Source organism: Myotis nattereri, assembly GCF_964212035.1.
Source record: "Myotis nattereri genome assembly, chromosome: X".
In the NCBI taxonomy this organism is placed as follows: Eukaryota; Metazoa; Chordata; class Mammalia; order Chiroptera; family Vespertilionidae; genus Myotis; species Myotis nattereri.
The window spans coordinates 141,434,353-141,461,024 of NC_138078.1; the positions used below are offsets into that span (position 1 = coordinate 141,434,353).

Sequence of the window (26,672 nt, forward strand, 5' to 3'; positions counted from 1 at the left end):
GCAGCAGGGGCAGAGGGGGAGCGAGTAGCCGGCCTGGCGGTCACAGCTGGGCCACGCTGGGGACCAGTCTCAGGGCCCTCAGGAATGGAATCCTGGGGACAGACCTGGGAGGGGCTGGGGGCGGGAAGGGAAGCAGTCCTTCCCGGTGCCACAGGCAGGAGGCCAGGGAGGGCGGAGGGGGAGGAGGGGAGGAAGTCCCCCCCTGGGCAGGTCACTCCCAGACGCTGGGCTGGGGCGGGGCGGGCGATGGAGAGCAGATCTGAGCTCCTGGGACACCTTTGAGCCCGCTGCTGCCCAGCTTCCCAGGAACCCTCTCAGGACCCCAGGAGCCCAGCCAGGTAAGGGTCTGCAAGGGCCCCGGGGGCGCGCCGGCCCTTCCCACCCAGTCCCCAGCTCTCCCGCTGCGCCTCTCTGAGCCTCTGCTAGGACAGGGGGTTCTATATGTTTGCCTCGGGTCTGTGGGCTGCCTAGGTGGGTCCTAAGCTCCGTTTGTCCATCTGTTTCATTGTCCCCCTCTCTATCTTCCCCTGCCCAGTCCTAGGAGGAGGACAGCAGGACCCCAAGGTCCATGCCTGGCTCGGTGGGGCCAGACCTCACCAACCTTGACCCAGCTAAGGGTGTCCCCCCAGCTCCTGGTCGCTAAAACACACACACACACACACACACACACACACACACACACACACACCAGTGCCCAATCGCTGGAAAACACACAGTTGCACGCACAGGCTGGTACCCCCACCCCACCCCAGCCCCACACACAGACACTATGCCACCCTAAGGACCTCTGTCCAAAGAGCCTGGGCGGCGGGGCCGGCCCTTTGCGGGGGGGCGGGGGGAGGTTGAGCTTGCCACCCTGTCTCCTCCAGGCACTCAGGACACCCCACCATGCTCACGGCTCCCACCGTCTCTGGTAAGGTTCCAGCCCCTGGGCCCCTCCCCTCCCCCAACTGTGGGCTTGGCTGCAGTGGGGTTGGAGGAAGCCTAGAAGCCCCTGTTTCAGGGACCTCTTTCACCCTTCTCTCCAGGAGGGGCCCCTGGGGGCTGGGGCTGCCCCTCCCTCCCTAGCATGTGAGGTGAAGGATGAGGGCCCTGCAGGTGGGGCATCAGAAGACCCAGGCCACTGGCTCTACTTGTCCAGTGGAACCTCCTTCGGTCTCTGATCCCCCTGCAGAGCACACTCCCCTAACTTAGCCCTCTCCTCTCCCCCCCTCCTCCCCGGTCCTTACCCAGCTGTGCCTCGACCCCTCTCTCAGCCTCTCCCACCTGGCAACAGCAGCAAGGAGGACACCCGGAACCAGCTGCTAGCCCAGGCGGAGCTGGCCCTGCTCTCCATAGTCTTTGTGGCCGTGACCCTGAGCAATAGCCTGGTGCTGGGGGCCCTGGCGCGGCATGGCCGGCGTGGCCGCTGGGCACCTATGCACGTCTTCATCGGCCACTTGTGCCTGGCTGACCTGGTCGTGGCTCTGTTCCAAGTGCTGCCCCAGCTGGCCTGGGATGCCACCGACCGCTTCCAAGGGCCTGATGCCCTGTGCCGGGCTGTCAAGTACCTGCAGATGGTGGGCATGTATGCCTCCTCCTACATGATCCTGGCCATGACTTTGGACCGCCACCGTGCCATTTGCCACCCCATGGTGGCATACCGCCATGGAGGAGGCGCTCACTGGAACCAGCCGGTGCTGCTGGCCTGGGCTTTCTCACTACTTTTCAGCCTGCCCCAGCTCTTCATCTTTGCCCAGCGCGAAGTGGAAGGCCACAGTGGGGTCTTCGAGTGCTGGGGCCTCTTTATCGAACCCTGGGGCCTCCGTGCCTATGTCACCTGGATTGCCTTAATGGTGTTTGTGGCACCTGCTCTGGGCATCGCTGCCTGTCAGGTGCTCATCTTCCGGGAGATTCATGCCAGCCTGGTGCCAGGGCCAGCAGAGAGGGCCAGGGGACGTCGGACAGCCAGTTCTGGCGAGGGAGCCCCTGTGTCGGCAGCCATGGCCAAGACCGTGAGGATGACGCTGGTAATTGTCATCGTCTACGTGCTGTGCTGGGCGCCCTTCTTCCTTGTGCAACTGTGGGCGGCGTGGGACCCGAAGGCACCGACGGAAGGTGGGTGTGGCTGTGGTAGGGCTATGGAAAGCGCTGGGGCTTGGCTGCATATGCACCTCTACCTGCCCCCCCCATCCAGCCTTGGGCTCACTAGCCCCTAGTAGGCACATGGGGTCGCACCCCTGCCTGGGTACCTGCAGCCCCCAATCCTTCTCCTCCCCCCACACAGGGCCTCCCTTCGTGCTGCTAATGCTGCTGGGCAGCCTCAACAGCTGTACCAACCCCTGGATCTATGCCTCCTTCAGCAGCAGCGTCTCCTCAGAGCTGCGCAGCCTGCTCTGCTGCGCTCGGAGGCGCGCCCCGCCCAGCCTGGGGCCCCAAGAGGAGTCCTGCACCACTGCCAGCTCCTTCCTGGCCAAGGACACTTCCTCCTGAGAAGCCAGGGGGCGCCTTCCTTCCAGAGGCCCCCTGGGTTCACTGGGAGAGGAGGGCGCGCTGGGAATTGGCTCCGGATTGTGAGGGGCCCAGGAGGTCAGCTCCTTGGTGCGGGGTACAGAGAGGGCAACAGCGTGGGAGATGGGGGTCCATGGAGCCCAGGAGGAGGGAAAGGGGGTGAGGCCAGGAGACCTTCCTTTCTTCACCTCCCTAGTTCCTCTCTCACTCTCTCCCTAATAAAAGTGTCAGCTCATTTCCCACCCAGTGTGTCTCCTTGGATCCGGCTAACAGTGGGTGTGAAGGTGGCATGGAAAGACGTCCTCAGACCCCCCCTGCCCTCCCCCCCACGTCTGACTGTGGAGCTCACGATGCATGTGATAACCTTCAAATGTCCAAGCCCCCGGCCCACACAGCCCTGTGCCGAGCCCTCCGCCTCCCAACAGAAGCTGGTCCAGCCGCCCACCCTGCCGCTTTTGCTGAGCGCCCTGGCATCTGGCCTCAAGCAGTGAGGGTGACAGGGGGTTGTCCCTGTATCCACGTGCCCAGTCCCCCAAAACAAGAGACCTGGCTCACGTAGGGGAGTCAATGCTCAAGTCTTTATGAATGGCTGCCAGGCCTGCCAACCCCCGCCAGTCTCGTGCCCTCGGTTGAAGCAGAGAAGGGCCTGGGCACTGGCAGGCCTGCTCATCTGAGCAAGGGCACCCACCACCCAACAGCCACTGATGAGCCCTCACAGGCAAGCTGGGGAGGGACCGCCCCCAGCCTCCGCTGGCTGCCTCCCAAAGGGGCCTAAGCCAGGGCTGGGGCAGGCAGGGGCTCGGTTGGGCAGCCATGTCCTTTCCGCAAAGGGTCAAGAGCAGGTGCTCCGTGCTTGCTGGACCGGGCCAGGGAGAAGCAAAGGGCCTGGGGAGGGAGGAGGGTCTTGCTGGCAACCCTTAGGGTGAGGGGGGACGGGGTCTGCTGAGGAGCCAGCAGCACCTCAGTGTGGCTTGAGGGGTGAGTCCAGGCCCGGGGGTTGGGACGATGAGGATGAGGGTGAGGCCGGCGCCCCAGGGCTGCGGGAGAAGCCTTTGTTCTTGCCCAGGCGGCTGTGGCCTAGAAGCTTCGGGCTGCGGGGCCCGGGGCTGGGAGAGTTGGTGGATGCTGGCCCCAGGCCCTGGCGGACAGTAGTCTTTCCCAAGAGCTCCTTAAACACGGAGTCCATGGTCTGCGCCACAGCCTGGCAGAGAGGTGAGAGGGAGGGCATCTGGTAGGAGTGTCCCTCACTGCCCTGCCACTCCCCCCACCCCCGGGTCAGTGTGTTGACAACACGGTGACCACAGGAGTGAGGCCCTCCGACCCCCTGCTGCCCAAGCCTCCACCGGAACCCCCACTCCCAAACCAAAGTCATCTGCCACCAACCTGTCCCTCCTCCCTTGCCCAGTTTTCCTCCTGCCACTTTTGGTGTGGCTGTCACCACCTCCTTTGGGGACAGCAATCTTCAACCCAGCCTCGAGTGTGGGAGCCTCTGGCTGGGCCCTGACTGCCCCCTTCTCCTTCTCATGCCCACTCTCTCCCGGCCTGAGATCTCCCAGCATGCAGGAGCTCCCAAATCAGCATCCAGCTGTACCCCGCCGGGCCCCACCTGCTGATGGCCTCCCCTGGAATCTCTCAGCTGCCCAGCCCCGCCTCACCACCTGGTGGTCCAACTCAGCCCCCTGTCCCCCGGCTCTCAGCCTGGCCACTGGGCCACACCCGACACAGCCTACTCTCAAGCTCTCTCCTTGGGCCCAGTCTGATCTCAGGGCCTGTCTCAGCTGGGAGCAGTGAGCACCCATCGGGTGGGTGCGCTGGGTCCACTGGACAGAGCAGGAAGCCGGGGCTCACCAGGCTGCACCCCTTGCCAGGGCCATGCCCAGCACCTCCTCTTGCCCCCTGAGAGAACCACTGTCCTGCCCAGCTCCATAGCCTGCCACCCCCTCCGACCTCTTTGCCATCTGTCCCTTTCGTCCTCCCTGGCCCACCAAGCTCCTGCCATGTCACCACCTGCCACCCAGCCTGGCTCTAGATTCCAGCCTTGAAGCCTGCCCGGTAGCCCCTCTCCCAAACCACTCGTCACTTCCCACTGAAGAACCAACCATATGAGAAATGTGGAGAGGGTGGCCCGGCCGGCGTGGCTCAGTGGTTGAGCATCGGCCTATGAACCAGGAGGTCACGGTTGGATTCCCAGTCATAGCACATGCCTGGGTTGCGGACTCGATCCCCAGTGGGGGGCGTGCAGGAGGGAGCTGATCGATGATTCTCTCTCATCATTAATGTTTCTCTCTCCCTCTCCTTTCCTCTCTGAAATCAATAAAAATATATTTTTTAAAAAGAACCATGAAGCCCAAATGCATGAGCCTCTGTGTCCCGTCCTTGCCCCTGGGCCCATCCTTCCCCTCACTGGCCTGCCCCTCTCTGGGATGGGCTCAGCCAGCCTGTCTGAGGTCAGGAAGGACAGACTCAACCCTCAGGAGGGAAGAATTTAGTTCATAAGGGGAGGCAAGGCACCCTCCCCACCCAGAGAGATATCCCCCACCTGCCGCTCAGCCGTCCCCCACTCACCTTATCCATCTCCACATGTCGATCTGGGGAGGTTGGGACCAAACAGTGCCGTCTGTGCCCAAAAGAGCCCCCGGATGGGGTACATAGTTCTGGCCTGCAGGGCGCAGACAGTGAGCCAGGTGGGGCCCTGGGAAGTCTCCACAACCTGCCAGTGACTCCTCCCATCCCAGGGTGTGGCCAAGAGAAAGACAGTGAGGCTGGCCCAGCGGGTCCATTCTGTCCTCCTGTGGCATCCCCTCACCCAGACAACTCTCCCCCCACTGGGCTTCTCTCCAGGTGCCCAAAACCTGACCCCATCCCCCTCCAGCCCGGCCCATTGCCTGCTGCCTGGGACAGACTTGGCCCCCAGAGCAGTGCTCAGGTGGGGGGTGGGCAGTGAGGCCACCAGAAGGGTCTTCCCGAGGGGCCAAACTCCCCTTGCTCACCGCTGGGTGATCTCCACAGCCGGGAGGCCCTCCGCACTGCTCAGCAGCTCCCCAGCCTGCAGCTCCGGGCCCACAGCGTGCTTCTCTGCTCTGGGGTCAGAAAGATGGCGTTTACGTTGCTGGGGGCCAGCAGGTTTTGTGCCCTCAGTGGCAGCAAGAAGTGCTCAGAAGGGCACACAGAAAGCCTACAGGCTGCCCAGCCAGCATGGCTCAGTGGTTGAGCACTGACCTATGAACCATGAGGTCATGGTTCAATTTCCAGTCAGGACACATGCCCAGGTTGTGAGCTTGATCCCCAGTGTGGGGTGTGCAGGAGGCAGCCGATCAATGATTCTCTCTCATTATTGATGTTTCTATCTCTCTCTCCCTCTTCCTTCCTCTCTGAAATCAATTTTTAAAAATATTTTTTTAAAAAAAGCCTCCAGCCCTAACCGGTTTGGCTCAGTGGATAGAGCGTCAGTCTGCGGACTGAAAGGTCCCAGGTTTGATTCCGGTCAAGGGCATATACCTTGGTTGTGGGCACATCCCCAGTGGGGGGTGTGCAGGAGGCGGCTGATAGATGTTTCTCTCTCATCGATGTTTCTAACTCTCTCTATCTCTCTCCCTTCCTCTCTGTAAAAAATCAATAAAATATATTTTTAAAAAGTTAAAAAAAAAAAAAGCCTCCAGACTCTGAGACTTGGGGTAGAAAAGGGCCAGTACCTGGGGGAAGGGCAGCTGTGGAGAGTCTCCGGACAGCATGGGGCACTCACTTACCCCTCAGGCAGCGTGATGTACTTGTGCGGAATGAGCCCACAGGTGCCAGCATACTCGCCCCGCCACCAGTCGTCCGAGGCCCGCTCGTGCAGCCGCAGCACGTCCCCACGCTGAAAGGTCAGCTCCTTGGCTGTGCGGCCCGTGTAGGAAAAGCAGGCCACCGCCTCCACGACGCCCTCTAGGACTGGGGAGAAGAAGGGGTCTGAGTGGGGTGGGGGGGCACCCAGGGCAGGGCCAGGGTGGGATCCTCCTTCCAGATACCCTCACCATCCTCCTGGGCTGGGGTCCCAGCTTCCAGCTCCGGCTCGTTCTCGCCTGCCAGTCCCTCCACCTGGGTGTCCCTGAGGCCCAGAGTAGAGCAAGGACGATGAGCATTTAGGGGGTTCCACTGGACCGCCCCCCAAACCCCATCCCCCAGCAACACAAAGAGCATACCCCAGGCAGCTGGCGGAAGGCGGTGCCATGCACTTCTCATAGACAGGGCCCGGCAGCAGGGTGAGGGGTGGGAAAACCCGTGCGGGCTGCACAATGAGCGTCTGCACCAGCTGGTTCACCTGGCCCTGCAAGGCCACGGGGTCCTGCCCAGGGGGCACGGGCAGCAGCGTCGGCCCAAAGCACACGGCCAGGTTGTAAGGGTCCATCATGTTCTCATCACTATACTGGGCCAGGCTGGGGGCACATGCGGGTCACAAGCAGGGAACTCCCTGCCCCGTGTCCCCTGCACCCCCTGGGCAGCTCCCCTGGCCCCCCGAGAAGCACTCACTGGCTGAGGAAGGTGAAGAGGTAGCGCAGCACCACCAGCACTGGGCCCGGCAGCTGTGTCAGAAGGCGGCTCACCAGCTCCACCCGCTCCTCCATGGCCTCCAGCTCTGTGATCGAGGCCACGACCCCGAGAAGAGAGAAGCCCGTGAGTGCGGCCACGGGCCACTGGGGACCAGCCCTGCCCACCCTGCCGGCCTCGGGCCCTGGCCTCACCCGCAGAAGCCAGAAGCTCCAGGAATAGGTCCGGGGGGAAGAGCGGGGGCTCCAGGCTCCGAAAGTAGAGCTTCAGGACCCCTGCCACCGAGTCCAGGTCGCAGGCCGAGCAGCCTTCCACCAGGGGGTCCTCCCCTGAGGACAACACAGGGTGCAGGAGGCTGAGCACAGCCGGTCTGGCCAGCCTCCCACCCTACCCCACCCCACGCTTCCTGTCCCCACCTCTCTCAAAAGCATCACGGATCTCTGAGATGCGCAGCTGGGCCCCCGACACCCGGAAGATGCCCTCGTGCTGCAGGCCTGTGGGAGAACAAAGGGCTGGTGGGCACCGAGGCCTCCCCCACCCCCCAGATGGGTGCCAGGTGCCAGGCTTACCGTTGAGGTTAATGAAGCGGACACAGCTCTCCACCACCAGGGGCACGGGCTGGCCTGAGCTCTGGGGATAGAGAGGGTGTTCACATCTCTCTGGACACGGCACATCCCACCTTGTTCTCTCATTTTTTGTTGTTGTTGTTGTTTGGTTGTTGTTGTTAATCCTCACCCGAGGATATTTTTCCATTGATTTTTTTTTTCCAGTTAAAGGTTCTTTTTAGTTTTGCAATTGCATTCCATACGAAAGCAATAAAAACTTAACAGTCTTAACAAGAAGTTTACAATGGAATGTTGGAACAGAAAATCTGTATACATTACCATTTACAACAATTTGACATGGTAAATTAACTGTGCAAAAAAAATGTTCTTTCTAAATCCCTTTGCTGCCGTAACTCTTGGAGTACTACTGGTAGAAGGCCTACCTGGCGCTATTTACAAATACCCAATTTAGAATGCATAACTTACATAACCTATTACTTTAGTATCTATCTTTGACTAGTCTGTGCTCTGTGTGCGGCGGGCAGGGTCATTGATTTTTAGGGAGAGTGGGAGAGAGAAGGCAAGACAGAGAGAAACATCGATGTGAGAGAAACACATCGATTGGCTGCCTCCTGCACGTGCCCCAACCAAGAGCCCGGGCCAGGGAGGAGCCTGCAACCAAGGTATGTGCCCTTGACCGGAATCAAACCTGGGACCCTTTGGTCCGCAGGCCAATGCTCTATCCACTGAGCCAAATCGGCTAGGGCCAACTTGTCTTCTCTTAACAATGTATTATGGTTGCTGGCCACAGGGCCTGGCAAGCTGCATGCAAGATCGGCTCCCAGGTGTCTGATGTCCCAGGTGCCATTTTGGGGAGAGCCTTACATTTTCCTTGCTAACTATTGCTGGCGCGTGAAAATGTAATCCAATTCTGTATGTTGACCTCTAATCAAGTAGCATTGCAAAACTTGAATTTGTTCGTTTAAATAGTCTGTCGACTCTATTTGGAATGTTTACATACATAATCACAGCATGAAAAATAATAGCCGCTGCCGGAGGCTTTCTGTGGATGCGTGTTACTAGCTAAGGACGGTCCCCTCCACCAGTGGAGGCCCCGTAAAGGCCCACCCAGGAAGGTGGGCTGACAAGTATGTGGCAACAAAGGACACTGGGGTCATAGGCAGCCAGGCCACAGAAGTGGCCCAGGGCCAGAGAGAGACCAGAATGCAGGCCTGCATTTATTTATTTTTACACATATTTTTATTGATTTCAAAGAGGAAGGGAGAGGCAGAAACATCAATAATGAGGGAGAATCACTGATCAGTTGCCTCCTGCATGCCCCATACTAGGGATTGAGCCCACAACCCAGGCATGTGCCCTGACTGGGAATCGAACCGTGATCTCCTGGTTCATAGGTCAACACTCAACCACTGAGCCACACTGGCTGGGCAAGGGCCTGCATTTAGTTGGAGCGTGAGGCAAAGCAAGTACCTGGATAAACTTCTCCATGTCTCCCCCGAAGAGTTTATGATGATACTGGGAGCTGGGGCGGGGGTGGCGGCTCTTCTGGAATTTTCTCTGTGTGTACTGGGCGCTGTGATGAATGGGAGCTGGCTCTGAGGGTTTCGGGCATGGAGAATAGGATGCCCCACCCCCCAGCCCAATGAAGCAGGGCCCTGGAGCGTGGGAGTTATTCCAGAACCCCCTGGGCAAAGTGGGAAATTGAGGCCACAGAGGAATGCGCAGCAGAGCTGTGCCCCAAGGTCAAGGGAGGTGGGGCCATCACAGCTTGACCCCTGCAGAACCCCAGCTCCTTGAAACCAACCAGCCCCTCATGAAGCACTCACCAAGGTGCCTCCTGCTCCTCCTTGTCACCTGGGGAACAGAAAGTGTTGGTGTGCCTCTCGGGCCAGGAGGTCCTCAAGGCACTGCAGAGAGGAAGGTGTGGCCTGAAGGCCAAGGGCAGTAGCAGGGCCAAGGGTGCAATAGAGGCCAGGAACCTGGCTGGATTATTTCCTTCACGTCAAGCAACCTCTCTGGGCAGAGAGGAGCATGGGTGGGCGGGGAGCCAAGGGCAGGTGCTGCTCCTGGCCCTGGGGGTGGCGTGAAAGAGACTAATGGGGCCGGGAATGGGGCCCACCTCGCTGAATGGCCTCCTGCAGTTTCTCGTGCTTGGCCTGCAGCTTGGCAAGGATGCTCCGCCCACTCAGGTACTCCTGGAGTTTCTGGGAAGCCCCCAAAAGAACCTGCAGTTTTAGTCCCAGCTCTGGGCCCTCCCTGTACCCCACCCCTGCCCCCCAGCCCGGCTCTTCCCACCGTGATGTAGAAGGTCTCGGTCTCCTGCTGTTGGCCCCGCCTCCGGCCCGCCTGCCGAGCACCTGGGTCCGAGCTGGTGGACTTGAGGGACTCAGTGGAGGGACAGGCCTGGAAGGAGTCAAGCATGTCCCCATCTTCCAATGCCACCACTTCCAGCAGGGCCTGCAGTGTGGCCTTCAGCGTCTTGTTCACCTGGGGAGGAGACAGGGCAGGAAGAAATGGGGGACAGGCAAGGGACAAGAATCCAACTCTGGCCCAGCCAGTGTGGCTCAGTGGTTGAGCATCGACTTATGAACCAGGAGGTGATGGTTCAATTCCTGGTCAGGGCACATGCCTGGGTTGTGGGCTTGATCCCTTGTGTGGGGTGTGCAGGAGGCAGCCGATCAATGATTCTCACTCATCATTGATGTTTCTAACCCTCTCTCCCTCTCCCTTCTTCTCTCTGAAATCAATTTAAAAAATATATATGTATGTATTTTTTAATCCTCACCCGAGGATATTTTTCCACTGATTTTTAGAGAGAGTGGAAAAGAAAGGGAAAGACAGAGAGAAACATCAATGTGAGAGGAAAACATCGATTGGTTGCCTCCTGCACAAGCCCTGACCGAGGCCGGGGATGTGCCCGCAACCAAGGTACATGCCCTTGACTGGAATCAAACCTGAGACACTTTGGTCCACAGGCCGACGTTCTATCCACTGAGCCAAACCAACTAGGGCTATAAAACATATTTTTTTAGCCGAAACCGGTGTGGCTCAGTGGATGGAGCGTCAGCCTGAGGACTGAAGGATCCCGGATTTGATTCCGGTCAAGGGCATGTACCTGGGTTGCGGGCACATTCCCAGTAGGGAGTGTGCAGGAGGCAGCTGGTGGATGTTTCTCTCTCATCGATGTTTCTAACTCTCTATCCCTCTCCCTTCCTCTCTGTAAAAAAATCAGTAAAATATATTTAAAAAAAAACAAACATTTTTTTAAAAAGAATCCAGAAGAGGAAGGGAGGTTATGGCCATCTGGTTCCGTGTCTCCAAGTCCCTATCCCCCACGCCAGGCCGGGCCACTCATACCTCCTCCGTCTCTATGGTTTGTCGGTCCAGGCGGCTCTGGATATTCTGGGCTCTGGGCAGAATCTCGTCCCGCAGCTCCACCTCCACCTGGATCTCAGCCACCTGCAAAGGGCAGCGTCAGGGAACTGAGGCCGAGCCTGAAGGCAGAGAGCTCAGACGTGGGAGTGGGGGCAGGGGCGGGCACTGAGGTCTGCGGGGCACGAGGGAACTGAGCACATTCCACTGCCTCATGTACAGGACCAGCAGGCCTTGACGCTTTGTACATCTGCATCCGAACAATAGCAAGGGCGCCGCCCCAAGAGAAAGGAGCATGCCCAGACTTGCGCATGGATGCTCATGGCTGCACACTCATAACAGCCCAAAGGCAGCAGCAACCCCAGTGCCCAACGGCTGATGAATGGATCAGCAAGTGTGGCGCATCCACGCTAAATAGAATGTTATTCAGGCACGAAAATGAATGAAGTCCCGGCTGATCCCTGCTACGAGGTGGGTGAACCTTGAAGACATTCTATTGAGTGAAAGAAGCCAGACACAAAGGCCGTATATTCCCTGAGTCTATTTACATAAAATGTCCAGAAGAAGCAACTCCATAGAGACAGAAAGGAGATTAGTGGGTGCCAGGGGCTGGGGGAGGGGAATGCAGGGTTAAGTGTCTAATGGGAACAGAGTTTCAATTTGGGAAGATGAAAAAGTCCTGGAGGTGGATGGTGGTCGTGGTTCATGTGCTTAATGCCACTGAACCGTACACTTCAAAAATGGTATATCTTATGTATATTTTACCACAATGATAAAAAATAATCTCCACCAAAAAAAACTATTAGAAACAATAAACAAATACAGTCAAGTTGCAGGATACAGAATCAATATGCAAAAATCCATCGCCTTCCTGTATACTAACAACAAAATTTCAGAAAAAGAAATGAAGAAAAAGAAAACAATTCCTGCCCTAGCCGGTTTGGCTCAGTGGATAGAGCGTTAGCCTGCGGACTGAAGGGTCCTGGGTTCGATTCTGGTCAAAGGCACATGCCTGGGTTGCAGGCTCATGCAGGGGGCAGCCAATCAATGGTTCTCTCTCATCACTGATGTTTTTATCTCTCTATCCTTCTCCCTTCCTCTCTGAAATCAATAAGACATATATTTAGGAAAAAAACACAAAAAATAACCCCCCAAAAACAATTTATTTTGCAATTGCAACCAAAAGAATAAAATACCCAGGAAAAAAACTTAACAAAGAACATGAAAGACCTATATACTGAAAATTACAAAGCTTTATTAAAAGAGATCAAAAAAGATATAACAAAATGGAAAAATATTCCATGCTCATGGATTGGAAGAATCAACATAGTTAAAATGGCTATACTACCCAAAGCAATACACAGATTTAATGCAATCCCCATCAAAAATCCCAATGTCATTTTTTAAAGAAATAGAATGAGAAAGCATCAGATCTGTATGGAACAACAAAGGACCCAGAATAGCCAAAGCAATCCTGAGAAAAAACAACAAAGCTAGAGATATCACGCTACCAGTCTTCAAATTATCCTACACAGCTATGATAATCAAAACAGCATGGTACTGGCAGAAAAAAGACACACAGATCAATGGAACAGGATAGAGAGCCAAGCTGTAAAACCACGTGTATGCCCTACTGGCATGGCTCAATGGTTGAGCATCGACCTAAGAACCCAGAGGTCATGGTTTGATTCCCCGTCAGGGCCCATGCCTGGGTTGTGGGTGTGATCCCCAGTGTGGGGCGTGCAGGCAGCTGATCAATGATTCTCTCATCATTGGTGTTTCTGTCTCCCTCTCCCTTTCTCTCTGAAATCAATAAAAAATATGTATTTTTTTAAAACCACATGTATATGGACATAATTTTCAACAAAGGAGCCAGAAACACACAATGGAGTAAAGGTAGTCTCTTCAATAAATGGTGCTAGAAAAACTGGGAAGCCACATGCAAATGAATGAAACTGGATTACAGTTTGTCCCCATGGTCAAAAATTAATTCAAAATGGACCAAAGACCTAAATATAATATCTGAAACAATGTTACATAAAAGAAAATATAGATACCAAACTTATGAATCTTGGTTGTAGAGAACATTTTATGAACTTGACTCCAAGGGAAGTAAAGGCAAAAATAAATGAATGGGATTATATCAAACTGAAAAGCTTCTGCACAGCAAGAAAAACAGACAACAAAACAAAGAGGCAGCCAACAAGATGGGAGATGATATTTGTAAACAGTAGCTCCAACAAAGGTTTCGTTTCCAAAATATATAAAGGACTCATTAAACTCAACACCAAATAAACAAACAACTCAATCAAAAAGTGGGCAGAGGACCTGAAAATAGACCTCTCCCAAGAAGACATACAAACAGCCAATAGATATATGAAAAGATGCTCAACCTCACAGGCAATCAGGGAAATGCAAATCAAAACTATAATGAGCTACCACCTCCCACCTGTTAGAGTGGTCATTATCAACAAGACAAGCAATGATGTGTTGGAGAGGCTGTAGAAAAAAGGGAACCCTCATCCACTGCTGGTGGGAAGGTAGACTGGTACAACCACTATGGAAAGCAGTCTGGTGATTCCTCAAACAATTAAGAATAGAGCTACCATATGACCCAGCAATCCCTCTCCTGGGGATAGACCCCAAAAACTCGAAATCATGTATTTGCAAAGATATATACACCCCTATGTTCACTGCAGCATTATTCACAGTGGCCAAGACATGGAGACAACCAAAGTGTCCCTCGATAGAGGACTGGATAAAGAAGTTGTGGTACATATACACAATTTTTAAAAAAATATATTTTATTGATTTTTTTACAGAGAGGAAGGGAGAGGGATAGAGAGTTAGAAACATCGATGAGAGAGAAACATCGATCAGCTGCCTCCTGCACACCCCCAACTGGGGATGTGACCACAACCAAGGTATATGCCCTTGACCGGAATCGAACCTGGGACCTTTCAGTCCGCAGGCTGATGCTCTATCCACTGAGCCAAACCGGTTAGGGTCATATACACATCTGAATACTGCTCAGCCATAAAAAGGATGAAAGAGCGCCATTTGCAACAACAGGGATGGACCTTGAGAACATTATGCTAAGTGAAATAAGTCAGTCAGAAAAAGCTAAGAACCATATGATTTCACTCATATGTGGGGTATAAAACTGAAACTGGTGAACACAAACAGCAGTGTGGTGGTTGCCAGAGGGAAGGGGGTGGGGGGAGACGGGGGTCCTAATATAAGGTGACAGGAGAAGGTTTGACTTTGGGTGGTGGGCACATGGTGCAATATACAGATCTTGTAACATAGAAACCCACACCTGAAACCTATTCGTTCATATTGACCAATGTCACCCCAATAAATTTAACAAATAAATACTTTTTTTAAATTTTTTTTTAAATATATTTTATTGATTTTTTACAGAGAGGAAGGGAGAGAGATAGAGAGTTAGAAACATCGATGAAACATCGATCAGCTGCCTCCTGCACATCTCCCACTGGGGATATGCCCGCAGCCCAGGTACATGCCCTTGACCGGAATCGAACCTGGGACCCTTCAGTCCGCAGGCCGACGCTCTATCCACTGAGCCAAACCGGTTTCGGCAACAAATAAATACTTTTTAAAAGACTATCAAGGCCATAGGGAGCACTGAGGTTAGAAGACCCACCCTCTCAAAACCCACACTATTAGCAGAAAGCTAGAGATTTACTCTCGGGAAAGGATAAATCAGAGGAATGCTGGACTCAGGGACACCAGTCACAGCTGAAGGTGACGAAATTCCCTACTGATGAGGAAGAGCAAGGCAGCCGCCGCCATCTGGAGCTGGCCGGGCACTCACAGCTGGGTCTTGGTGCTGTCCCACTGACCATACGGAATGTCAGAGAGCATCAGCATCAGACAAGGCCCCTCTGTGACCATGAGGGGTGAAGACAAAAGCATGACCACCTTGTAATCATGTCTGCGCACAAACAAAAATGCTGTCCAAGCCACAAATATAAGCAAACTTTCCTCTGTCCCAGCTCCTGAGTGACTGCTGCTTCCTCACCGAAGACAGCTTTAGCCTCCCTTTATCGCTCACCCTGACTTCCAGGTAAGACTTTTTTTGTTGTTGTTAATCTCACCTAAGGATATTTTTCTGTTGATTTTTTTAAAGAGTGGAAGGGAGAGGGAGAGACACAGAGAGAAACATCAATGTGAGAGAGACACATCAGTTGGTTGCTTCCCACACATGCCCCACCCGGAGCCTGCAACCAAGGTACGTGCCCTTGACCGGAATCGAACCCACAACCCTTCGGTCCAAGGGCCAACGTTTTATCTACTGAATCGAACCGGCTAGGGCTAGATAAGACTTATTAAGACACACACTCAGAGTTACCTCTGCTTCCTGTCAACATCCAAGCCAGAGTCAAGCCTCTCTCCCAACTCCCCTCCCCCCATTCTACGCCAAGTCCTGGTTTTTCCTAGCACCCTTTTACTGAGATGCACCTTCTCGGTTCCCCAAGGTGTGGGTCTCCCTCACTGCATTGATGTGAGTCCCTGCCCAGCCACCCTGTGGGGAAGGGCACTGTTGACCAGCTCTGCTCACACACATCACATTTTTAAAAATTGATTTCAAAGAGGAAAGGAGAAGGAGAGAGGGATAGAAACAGTAATAATGAGAGAGAATCATAGATTGGCTGCCCCCTTCATGGCCCCTCCCCCCCGAACTGGGCATAGAGCCCACAACCCGGGCATGTGCCCTGATCGGGAATCGAACCGTGACCTCCTGGGTCATAGGTGGACGCTCAACCACTGAGCCACGGCAGCTGGACCACATCATGTATTTAATTCCCCTTTCTGTGCCTCCTCTTAAATATGAACTGATAGCCAAGTCAGCCATTTCAGGGGAACTCTAAAATGGAAGACAGATCAATTTGTTTTTTAAAACAAATTTTTAAAAATACTGGAAGAAGCTCTGGCCAGTTTGGCTCAGTGGATGGAGTGCCGGCCCGCGGACTGGGGGGTCCCGGGATCGATTCCAGTCAAGGGCATGTGCCTTGGTTGTGGGCACATCCCCAGTGGGGGGTGTGCAGGAGGCAGCTCATCGATGTTTCTGTCATTTATGTTTCTGACTCTCTATCCTTCTCCCTTCCTCTCTGTAAAAAAATCAATAAAATATATTTTTAAAAAAATACTGGAAGAAAATGCAAGGAACAGAGAAAATTGTCAAGCAAACAAAAATAAACACTGCAGAAAGATCTGAGAAGATACTGTATTCGTGAAACAAGAACAAAGGATTATTTTAAACAGGAATTTGGAAAACAAAACAGAACTCTTAGAAACAAAAGTATGAAAGTACACTTTTTAAAAAATTCAACAAGGGGTTGGAAGAGGTCGTTGAAGAAATCTCTCAGAAAGCAGAATTAAAAGGCATAGAGATGTGGAAATAGGAAAGAACATAGATAAGGAAATTAGAGAATTAACCCATGAGGTCCAACATTTAATTATAATAAGTCTCATTTTATATTATTTTTCAATTACAGTGGACAGTCAATATTATTTTTATGTTAGTTTCAGGCATGCAGGAGGCAGCCGATCAATGATTCTCTATCATCACTGATGGTTCTGTCTCTCTCCCCCTACCTTCCTCTCCCTGAAATCAATAGAAATATATTTTAAAAAGTAAAAATAAGAGCGAGCGCAGAGATTGCATGGCACGGTGGACAAGGTGAGAGGACTATTACAGGGATATGGTGGGGCTGAGCCCTGGTCATGCATGGAAGGAAGTCAGCGGAGCCTATGGAAAGTTGAAAAGCAACTAGCAGCCGCTGCATGATCTGAACACGCAGACGGAAGGTCCAGAAGCAGCAGCTAGAAGACGGGGAAGTGGCTATTTTGGGGGAGTAGGAATCAAGAACAGAAAGGGTGAGGTCAAGAATGGCTGTATGCCACTGGAAGCCTGGAATAACCTTTGACTTTTTCTTTCTTTTTTTTTAAATGTACTTTTAATGATTTCAGAGAGAGCAAAGGAGAGGGAGAGAGAAACATCAATGATGAGAGAGAATCACTAATCAGCTGCCTCCCGCACGCCCCACACTGGGGATCAAGCCTGCAACCTGGGCATGGGCCCTGACCGGGAATTGAACCGTGACCTCCTGGTTCATAGGTTGCTGCTCAACCACTGAGCCATGCCGGCCCGGCATCTTTGACTTTTTCAACCATTATTTTGGTCAAAAGACAGATAAAATAACTGAATGCTCCATGCAATCCCAGTCCATGCGCAATGCCCGTTAGGATAAACTGGTAAAGGAAAAAAATAGTGCAGAGACAAGTAAAAAGATGTTTACTGCCTGGTGGCGTGGCTCAGTGGTTGAACGTTGGCCTATGAACCAGGAGGTCACGGTTTGATTCCAGGTGAAGGCACATGCCTGGATTGTGGGCTCCATCCCCCTGCACACCCCACACTGGGCTCCATGCCTAGCCCTAGCTGGTTTGGCTCAGTGGATAGACCGTCGGCCTGCGGACTGAAGGGTCCCAGGTTCCATTCCCAGTCAGGGCACATGCCCAGGTTTCGGGCTCCATCCCCAGTGAGGAGGGCATGCAGGGGGCAGCCGATCAATGATTCTCTCTCATCATTGATGGTTCTATCTCTCTCTCCCTCTCCCTTCCTCTCTGAAATCAATAAAAACATATTTAAAAAAACAATGCCTAGCTATATTTTACTGCTTGTATGGTTTATTTCCCTCCAAGTCTGTTATGAAATGTCTAAAACATACAGAACAATTGGAAGAAGACTATATGGATAGCCATAAGCCCACCTACCACCTGGTGTCAACACTGGTGATATTTTTGCTGTGTTTGCCGTTGGGGTAGGTGGGTGCTCATTCGCTGAGTGAAGTGCAATGAGCCACAGAAATTTGTTTGCTTCAAATGCAAGCGTGGAGACGTCATTTGCCTCAAGGCCATTGACTGAGGGTCCGAGAAATAAGCTACATTCGAGTTTCAACCCCTTAGCAAGGTGAAATTCATTGACTTACCTGAAGGGCAGAGAACGCAAAGCCCTTGGCGTCGATGCTTGGGGCGTTAAGGGGCAGGGGCAGTGACTCTCACCTCATCCCCCTCATGGGGCTGGTAGTCAAAACGCTGCGGGGGGCAGAAGGCGACCGAGTGCACCTCCAGCACCTTGGCCTTGTCCCCTGGAGGATCTAGGGCCTCCACCGCCTCCTCCAGGCTGCCCAGGCCCTGCATCTGGGAGGCTTGGGTGCGGCTCTCGGCAGCCGTGTAACTCCGGAGCACCTGCCCCAGGGCCAAGTGGAACCCTGTGTCACAGCACTGGGGAGAAAGCAAGGACACGGCTCGGGCGGGCCCCAGGGCACTGGGCACCAGCTCCCGCGCCTGTCCACCTTGCACTCACGTCCATGAGGTCCAAGACGTCATACAAGTAGTAGTTGCTGACTGCGGCGTTGACACTGGCCAGGCTGAGCAGGTACTCGTTGCGCGCCTTCGTGCACTTCAGTTTGTGCTCCAAGAACTTGGCCTGACGCTGCTCAGGACCACGCAAGTACAGCAGGGTCATCTACCCAGCCATCACCCACACTTTCCCCCTCCCTACCCTCTCCACGTGGACAGCTACAGCCGAAGTCCCACAGGCCCCTCAACAGCATGGCCAGAAACCCCGACATGCTCAGCCACCCCTCCTGACTGTGCACAAACCCTGCAGCCTCGGGCTGGCAACCCCAGCTCCACCTCAGCTCTTCCCAGCTTGGTGCCTCTACATTCTGATATTCCTGCCACCCTCAACCTCTCCATCCTCTCTTCAAATGCTCCTTATCCCTGCACATCACCCCAGCACCCACTCTCCGTGTCTCCTTGCGCCTCTGAAACCTCACGGCACTGCAGGAGGCAGGGAGGGTGAGTGGAAAGGCCCCTGGGCTTGGAAGCACCAGAGTTCTCTTCGCCCCTGATGAGCTGGGGGGCAGACAGCCCAGGCCCTCCTCTTACAGCCCTGCCAGAGGTCTGTGGCTCTCCCCTCCGCAGCCCTGCCTTCCCCCCACCACCTTCTAGCAGGCCCCGGTCAGGGCCAGGGGCTCAAAGGGACAAAGGCCAGGAGCCATAGCCTTGAAACTGACCCATGGCCTCCAGGCCCACCTTTTCTACCACTCGTGATCCCTTCTTGACAGAGGTCTTGCGCAGGGGCCCTGCCTCCGTGGGAGTGGTGGCCGTGGCAGGAGCAGCACTGCGGCCAGCCCGCTTCTCCTCCTGCCGCTCAGCTTCCCGGAGCTTGGCCTCGGCATTCATGCTCTCCGTGTGATACACCTGGTATGTCTTCTTGGCCTGTACGGGGGCCCAAGGCCAGGCAGCCCTGCTGAAGGCCAAGGCCACAGCCTGCCCTCCCCGTCCTCCTCCCAAACGCTCAGTGACTCAGACCTGAGAGTAAGGCAATCCCATATGAGCTCCTAGCCCACCCAGCCTGTGCCCAGAGCAGGGAGAAGGGCCATGCTTGCAGTCCTTGAAACGTAGGGCTCTCCTGGACACCCGATCCGCCTCCTTGGGCCGGCGGGGGGCGGGGGTGGGGGTGGGGGTGGGGATGTAATAGGAGAGCCTCCCTCTGATTGGCATCCTCACCGTCTGAAGCTCGGACACCACCTCCAGGAGCTCTTCCTGCAGCTGCTGCTCCAGATCCTTACTCTGGGGAGGAGGGGAAAAGCGACAGAATCACTGCCCCAGTGCGGCACCCACCGCTGTCCTGGGATGGTCACCGCACCTCAGCTGGGCACTCAAGGCTCCCCCCAGCCTGACACCCATTTGGTCCCTTAGCCCTCCCAGCCCTGATGCCTCTGTATTGCGTACCCACAGGCTGCCCTTGATAGACCCTGAGGCCATTCACACCTCCTAGACCCAGGGCCAGGGCCTTACCTTCTTTTTTAAAAAAAATGTATTTGTATTGATTTCAGAGAGGAAGGGAGAGGGAGAGTGCGAGAGAAACATCAATGATGAGAATCACTGATCGGCTGCCTCCTGCACGCCCCACACTGGGATCGAGCCTGCAACCCAGGCACGTGCCCTGACAGGGAATCAAACCGTGACCTCCTGGTTCATAGGTCGACACTCAACCATTGAGCCACGCCGGCCAGGTAGGGCCTTACCTTCTTTCTTTTTTAAAAAAAATTAATTAATTAATTTTTATATTTTTATTGATTTCAGAGAGGAAAGAAGAGGGAGAGATAGAAACATCAATGATGAGACAGAATCAGAGATCGGCTGCCTCCTGCACACCCCCCAGTGGAGATCGAACCCACAACCTGGGCATGTGCCCTTGAACCCTTCGTCCGAACGCAGATGCTCTATCCACTGAGCAAAACCAGCCAGGGCATGGGCCTTACCTTCTTGACTATGCGCCCCACATCCTCCGCAATGTGACTCAAGCGCTGGACCAGTGGCCCGGCCAGCACCTCGCTGAGGGCCGCGCTGTCCCGGCTCTGCTGCCGAGTCTGCTGCAGCAACACGGCCCAGCAGTGCAAGGATGAGAGGAGGGTCGGCTCCTTCCTGGGGACAGAGGGGCACTCAGACTGGGGGCAGGGCTTGAGCCCGGGCACGGCCATCCTGCCAATCAGGACCTACCGGAAGCTTTGATACTCGCGGCTGCTGCCCCCCAGGCGGCCTCCTCGGCTGGAGAAGCGCTCGGCCAGCTTGTCCAGGCCCCGGGAGTACTCTAGCTCCACCTCGGCCCTGCGCCGCATGAACTCCGACAGCTCCTGCAGCAGCTCCCGCCGCAGCTCCCCTTGCAGCTCCAGGCAGCGCAATTGCTCACTCAGCTGCGAGCGCATCTCTGTGGGGAAACAGTGGCTCAGGCCTGGGCAGCAGGCTGTCCTGTCTGCCTGTCTGCCCTGAGGGTGATGGTTGGGGCAGGAGGGGAAGAAGGAGGCCCCCAGGGAGAAGTTCCAGGTTCAGACGTCCAGCTGGGCTCAGATCAGTCCTGAAGGGAGGCTAAAGGGAACCAGCCAGGCCCAACTGGTTGAAGAGGAACAGGAAGGCTATTTCAGGGAGAGGGGAGAGCCATGCAAAGGGCCAGGGGTGAGAGGGAACATGGCAGATCCAGGAGCCAGATGTGATGGTGAGAACACAAAGCTGCCCTAGCTCCATCTTGCCCTGTCCCAGCCAGGCGCCATTCACTTAGGCTTCCCGTAACGCCCCGGTTTCTGGAAAGCCCCAGAATTGCTTCCCCTGCCACTTCCTGCCCCTTAGATGCCCAGGACCCCAGGCAAAACAACCTCCCTACAAAAGCAGACACACGGGGCTGCACAGCATGGTGGCTGTGGCGCTCTGCCAAATCTGCAGTGAACTTGTGGCCAAGGCAGCCTCACGGCCAAGGCCAACAGCCGGGGGGGGGGGGGGGGGGGGTGCTGGTCAGAACTGACAAGTGAAGGGAGTGAAGAAGCTGACCTGTCTTCTGTTCCCAGTTCCCACTCCTGATCACCCACCCCAGGACACCCCCAGTCCCACCTCCCTGCAGACAGAGCCACACCCGGGGCCCCCACTCTGCTGGCTTTTGACACCTTATCACTGGCTTGATTAAGCAACGCTGCTTTCCCCACACAGACCTACAGCCAAGAACCGCCTGAATGACGAGCTGAAGCAACGGCTGCAAACACTTTTGCCACCCACCGCGTGCCCAGGTGGGAACTGGGGCTCATGGGTAAATAAGTCACTGTCCTGGCTTCTGGCAACCAGGTCACCCACTTACTAATCTCTGTCCATGTGCCTCGGGAGGGACATTAACTGCTTTCTTCATTCCGCAGAAAGTTGACTACATACCCAGTTTGCGCCAGGCGCGTTCTGGCCGCAGAGAGGGCTGACCGAGCACCTGCCCTCATGGAGCTGAGATGGGAATGGGGAACAGACAGCTAGTGAACAGACCAGAGCAGGAGGCCGGGAAGGATTCTTTTAGAGGAGGGTGGTCAGGAACAAGTGACACTGGAGCCGAGAACTAAAGGAAGCAAGGGAGGAGCCGTGGGGACAACCGGGGGAAGAGCAGTCAGGCAGAGGGAACAGTGAAGGTGGTTGGAGCCAGTGTGGCTGGTCAGCGGTGCCAGGGGAAGTGAGGGAGTCTGAGAGGCCAGTGGGGGCACGGGGAGCCTAGGCCAGGGGACTCGCGGCTGAGGCCAAGGGCAAGGGCAGCCACAGCCCCCTTGGGCTGCCGTGGGGAGCCCAGGAAGAGGTCAAATGCCACAGGGAAGCGCCCAGCCGAGTTGGCCGCTACTGCACCAGTCCAGGCAAAAGACAATAAGGGCTCGGTCCAGGGAGCCAACCCGCGAGGATTGGTGAAGTGCAGGACTGGGCTGGTTCTCTGAGAGGACCCCACTGTGAACAGTTCAGTCCCGGTACCATTTGGATTTCTGTGCCGCCAGTGACTTCCCAGGGGTGTGGCGTGTGGAGCAGCCTCAGTGGGTCCTGCCTGCTGGGCACCCCCATCTCCAACTCTGATCCCCCTTTGTGGAACACCCCTTCCTATTCCCAGCCCCTGGGTCCCTCTCCCTGACTGCAGGTGCCCCAGATGTGGCTGCATGCATAACTAGTCCCTCGACCCCTTCACCCCCACCATTGGCTCAGTGATGGGCACAGGGGCCACAGTCCGCACACTTTCACTAAAATTACTGAAAAGATGCCCGGCCAGCATGGCTCAGAGGTTGTGTCAACCTATGAACCAGGAGGTCCCGGTTCAATTCCTGATCAGGGCACATGCCCGGGTTGCGGGCTCGATCCCCAGTGTGGGGCGTGCAGGAGGCAGCCAATCAATGATTCTCTCTCATCACTGATGTTTCTACCTCTCTCTCTCCCTCTCCCTTCCTCTCTGAAATCAATAAAAAATATAATTAAAAAAAAATAAAATAAAATTAGTGAAAAGGTGCTCTTTTTTCCACCGAGGGGTCAAGCTGGGTAAATGGAAGCCTGGGGAAGGCAGGGGTTGGGGGTGAGGGTCAACTTCCTGACAGTGAAATCAATGCAGACCAGGGCAGAGGCAAGCAAGAGAGGGTCTTTCTATCATCTGAGGCCGGGCTCCAGTGGCTGACTCTCGGCTCCACAGGCCAGGTGGAGTGCCTTCATTGATTCGGGGTAACATTTGTGAATAAAAGTAAATTTCATTTCATTGCGAGAAACGTCTGAGACCTCAAAGCTCACCTCACCTTCCTCTGGCATCTGCCCCGCCTTCCCAGAGCAACAGCTCCCTGGGGACAATGACAGTTCTGAATGGACCAGTCTGCCACACTGTTTCATTTATTCTTCAGGGCAGCCTTGCCTGGATCAGGATCCAGACATGCACACTGGCTGGTGTCAAGGAGGAGACTTGGGAATGAGCGCTCTCTAAGGACCAAGACCTGGTGCCTGGTCCCAGCCTCGAGGCTATATCTCTGTCCACCTCTCAGATCTCAGCTCAGATGCATGCATCAGAGAACCCTTCCCTGACCTCTCCCCAAACTAGGACTGGCCCTCTTCCCACCCCCTTTCTAGACATCCGGGCTTTCCCTTTATAGTGGTCAGATTCATAATTAAAACTGTGTGATGTCACCCATCCAGTGTTGCTCAATGGTTGAGCATCAACCTATGAACCAGGAGGTCACGATTCAATTCCTGGTCAGGGCACATGCCCGGGTTGCAGGCTTGATCCCCAGTGTGGGGTGTGCAGGAGGCAACCAATTAATGATTCTCTCTCATCATTGGTGTTTCTCTCTCTCTCTCTCTCTCTCTCTCCCCCTCTCTGAAATGAAAATATTTTAAAATAAAAATAATTGCCCAGGCCAGTTTGGCTCAGTGGATGGAGCGTCAGCCTGCGGACTGAAGGGTACCAGGTTTGATTCGGTCAGGGGCATGTGCCTTGGTTGAGGGCACATCCCCAGTGGGGAGTGTGCAGGAGGCAGCTGATCGATGTTTCTAACTCTCTCTCTTCGCCCTTCCTCTCTGTAAAAAATCAATAAAATATATTTTTTAAAAATTATGTGAGGCCATGTACCTTGGTTGTGGGCACATCCCCAGTGGGGAGTGTGCAGGAGGCAGCTGATCGATGTTTCTCTCTCATCGATGTTTCTAACTCTCTCTCTTCGCCCTTCCTCTCTGTAAAAAATCAATAAAATATATTTTAAAAAAATAATAAAAAAATTGTGTGATGCCTTATTTACTAGATGTCTCTGAGCTGGAAGGACGGAAGCGACTGGTTCTCTTTTACTCAGCAAAAGAAACAGAACAGATGCATAGAAAACATCTGTCATAAGGAAGGATGGAATCCACTGTGCTTGGGCCCCACCAGCACTTCCTGTGAGCAAGGCCTAGGTCTCACTTCTGCTGACAAGCAAAGCAGAAGAGAAGATGGCCTCCCGACCACGACTCTGCTGACCTGTCAGAATTTAGGGTGCCAAAACAGTGATCCTGTTTTCTAGCCTGGTAGGAAGTTTCTTTTGTCGGTGATGGGGGTGGGGGGCAGGGAACAGAAGCTAAAATCATCGGAGGGCCAGAGCAGATAAGGAACATCTGAAAGACAGCCTCACTCAAACTCCCAATTTTTCCGTGTCAATTAACTGACCCATATTTGCTGACTGAAGAGTTTCCAAAGTCCTTCAGCCCACCTCGTGGCATTTTGAGGAAGCAAGATGAGAAGCCTTCCCTTCATCTTCAAAATGATGAAGGTGAGGCTAGGCGAGCTGGCTCACCCTCACCATTGCCTCACGCTGGCTCTGGGTGGAAGGCCGCCTCTCTAAGGTGGGGAGGACTCGGTGGGGAGGACTCGGGCATATTTTAGTATCAATTGCTTGCATTGATAATTATGTTGCAACCTGCATCTCTGTGTTGGAAGAAACTTCAGGGGTCATTTCATTGGACCTCCTAGGAGCTGTAGTGCCGTGTGACTGCGTGCAAGTCACGGCTCCTCTGAGCTTCATTTTCTTCCATCGGCAAACAGAGCGATGGAGAATGATATCTGGGGGTCGCACAACTAAAGACACTGAGAAATGTCATGACCCCCAAACTGCCGGTGCTTTTGGATGTTACCCTCTTCCCTTTGCAGGAGTCACCACACCCTAAATAAAACCCCTAAATAAAACCACAGAAGTTGTCGACTAAGAATTTGCAAAGCTGATTTGCATGTGATTTGCACAGCGTGTTTATCGGCGCCCAAAGAGGTCTACTCTTCAGAAGGCTGTGAGGCTGGCCCTGATGAATCTCTCAGGACAAGACTCACTGTGCCCGCTTGATCCAGAGACAGTGGCCCTAGCTCTGAGCCACCTCAGTGCCCAAGGGAAGGCAAAGGGGCTGGACGACAGGGACTGAAGTGGTTTAAGGACAAAGCCATCACTAATACATCCACCTAGGCACTCGGACTTCCTTACCGGCCCCCCTCAGCAAAGACAAAGTGTTCGATTTCATTCTGGCTAGAATGCCATTTTCTGGGGGGTCACCTTGGTGCACCCAGAGGCCCCATTCTCTTCTCCTTGGGTGAAGTGCAGGGAGAACTCAAGAGGGCAGAAACCAAAGAAAGGGAGTGATGGAGGAGGAAAAGGGGGTGGAAGGGGAAGGAAGGGGTGACGGTCAGGGGGCTCAGGCTCCCTCCTTCAACATCCCCTGAGGTCACTGGAGGAGGATACTGGGCCCTGGGCCAGCAGTGGGACTTTTGGGGCTCCCCTACAGCCTTGGGTCCCCACAGGGAACCCGACCGGAAGAGCCCAGCGCCCTCTCACCTTTTATTTGCGTCTCATACTCGGCCTGTAGCCCCCGCTCCCGGCGCAGCTTCCCGTGCGCGGCCATGGCAGCCCGGGCAGCGGCGCCGTCGAGCCCTGCTGCTACTACACAGGGTTCCTGGGGCTCCGCAGCCAGCACCCTGCACCAGCCCCGCCCAGCTCCGCCCCCAGCGCAGCCCCGGGGCGGGGCGACCCCCAGCCTGGCAATGCCCTCGAAGGATGCCTGGGGGAAGGGGTCCCACTGAGCTGGGGCCTTGCCACCCCTCCCACTGGGCACTAGACCACACCTGGGCCGCCCTGTGCCCAGAGCTCTCCTGCCAAGCAGCCAGGGCCAGTGTGAGAGCCCCAAAGTGCCCAGCAAGCTGGCACCCTCTGGCTGCTGATCTGCCACCTCTAAAAGGCTGCCGGGCCACCACTGCCATACAGCACTCTTCACAGCATGGCCGCTGGCCCTCGATGCTAGGAGCTGCTCCAGGCCCTGGACTTCCTTGAGTCACCAGCTTCCCCCAGAACCTTAGGGTTTTAAGATGGAGCCCACCCTTCCCAAGTCACAGCCCTAAGGGATAAGTGCAAGGAGCCTGGAGAACCGGGTGCAACGTTCCCAGGGTGGGCTGGGAAGGAAGGTCAGCACCAGAGGATAGAACCTCAGCCGTTGTTCCCTCCAGCCCCCCTCTGAGGGGGACAGCAGGGCTCAGCTAAGGTTCCCCTTTTGCTCCACCCCATAAGGGAGGAACAAGTCTTGTTTCCCCATAGGTGGTTACCACTTCCTGCTGCCGGAAGAGACTCTGTCTCCTTTCCCCTGCAGCTTGCACCTGTCCTGTCCTAGGTTTGGGGGTGGGGGTACAGCCTTCCCCCTGCCCCTTCAGAGCAAGCCTGAGGGTAAGCCTGCCCCCCCCCATCCAGGGGTACTGTAGTTTCCCTGCACCCCTCTCTAGCAACTCAAAGCCACAGGGCAACAGCTTTCCTCCAGCAAACGGGGAAGGCAGGAGCAGGTGGCAGGTGACAAGACAGA

General features: G+C 54.9%; 2 protein-coding genes across 2 annotated transcripts; one reads left to right on the plus strand and one right to left on the minus strand.

Annotated features, from left to right (window-relative positions):
* AVPR2 (arginine vasopressin receptor 2) lies at positions 1–2,731 on the plus strand. Its single transcript, XM_081081434.1, has 4 exons — positions 1–338; positions 870–913; positions 1,234–2,097; positions 2,267–2,731. The coding sequence occupies exons 2-4, from the start codon at positions 889–891 to the stop codon at positions 2,470–2,472; spliced, it is 1,095 nt and encodes a 364-aa protein (XP_080937560.1). The 5' UTR covers positions 1–338; positions 870–888; the 3' UTR covers positions 2,473–2,731.
* Positions 2,732–3,054: 323 nt separating this feature from the next.
* ARHGAP4 (Rho GTPase activating protein 4) lies at positions 3,055–25,727 on the minus strand (the record flags this gene model as incomplete). The annotated part of the gene is made up of 22 exons (XM_081081420.1): positions 3,055–3,691; positions 5,056–5,149; positions 5,481–5,570; positions 6,237–6,420; positions 6,504–6,577; positions 6,672–6,905; positions 7,000–7,105; positions 7,212–7,346; positions 7,434–7,511; positions 7,587–7,647; positions 9,054–9,156; positions 9,410–9,437; positions 9,703–9,787; positions 9,879–10,070; positions 10,941–11,042; positions 18,045–18,266; positions 18,349–18,477; positions 19,083–19,268; positions 19,560–19,622; positions 20,318–20,480; positions 20,556–20,763; positions 25,661–25,727. The coding sequence occupies 22 exons, from the start codon at positions 25,725–25,727 to the stop codon at positions 3,452–3,454; spliced, it is 2,844 nt and encodes a 947-aa protein (XP_080937546.1). The 3' UTR covers positions 3,055–3,451.
* Between the last annotated feature and the right edge of the window lie 945 nt (positions 25,728–26,672).

Coding starts and splice junctions, on each gene's coding strand:
- AVPR2 (XM_081081434.1), top strand. CDS start 889: ATGCTCACGGCTCCCACCGTCTCTG. Junction 914..1,233: donor CACGGCTCCCACCGTCTCTG/GTAAGGTTCCAG, acceptor GTCCTTACCCAG/CTGTGCCTCGACCCCTCTCT. Junction 2,098..2,266: donor CCCGAAGGCACCGACGGAAG/GTGGGTGTGGCT, acceptor CCCCCCACACAG/GGCCTCCCTTCGTGCTGCTA.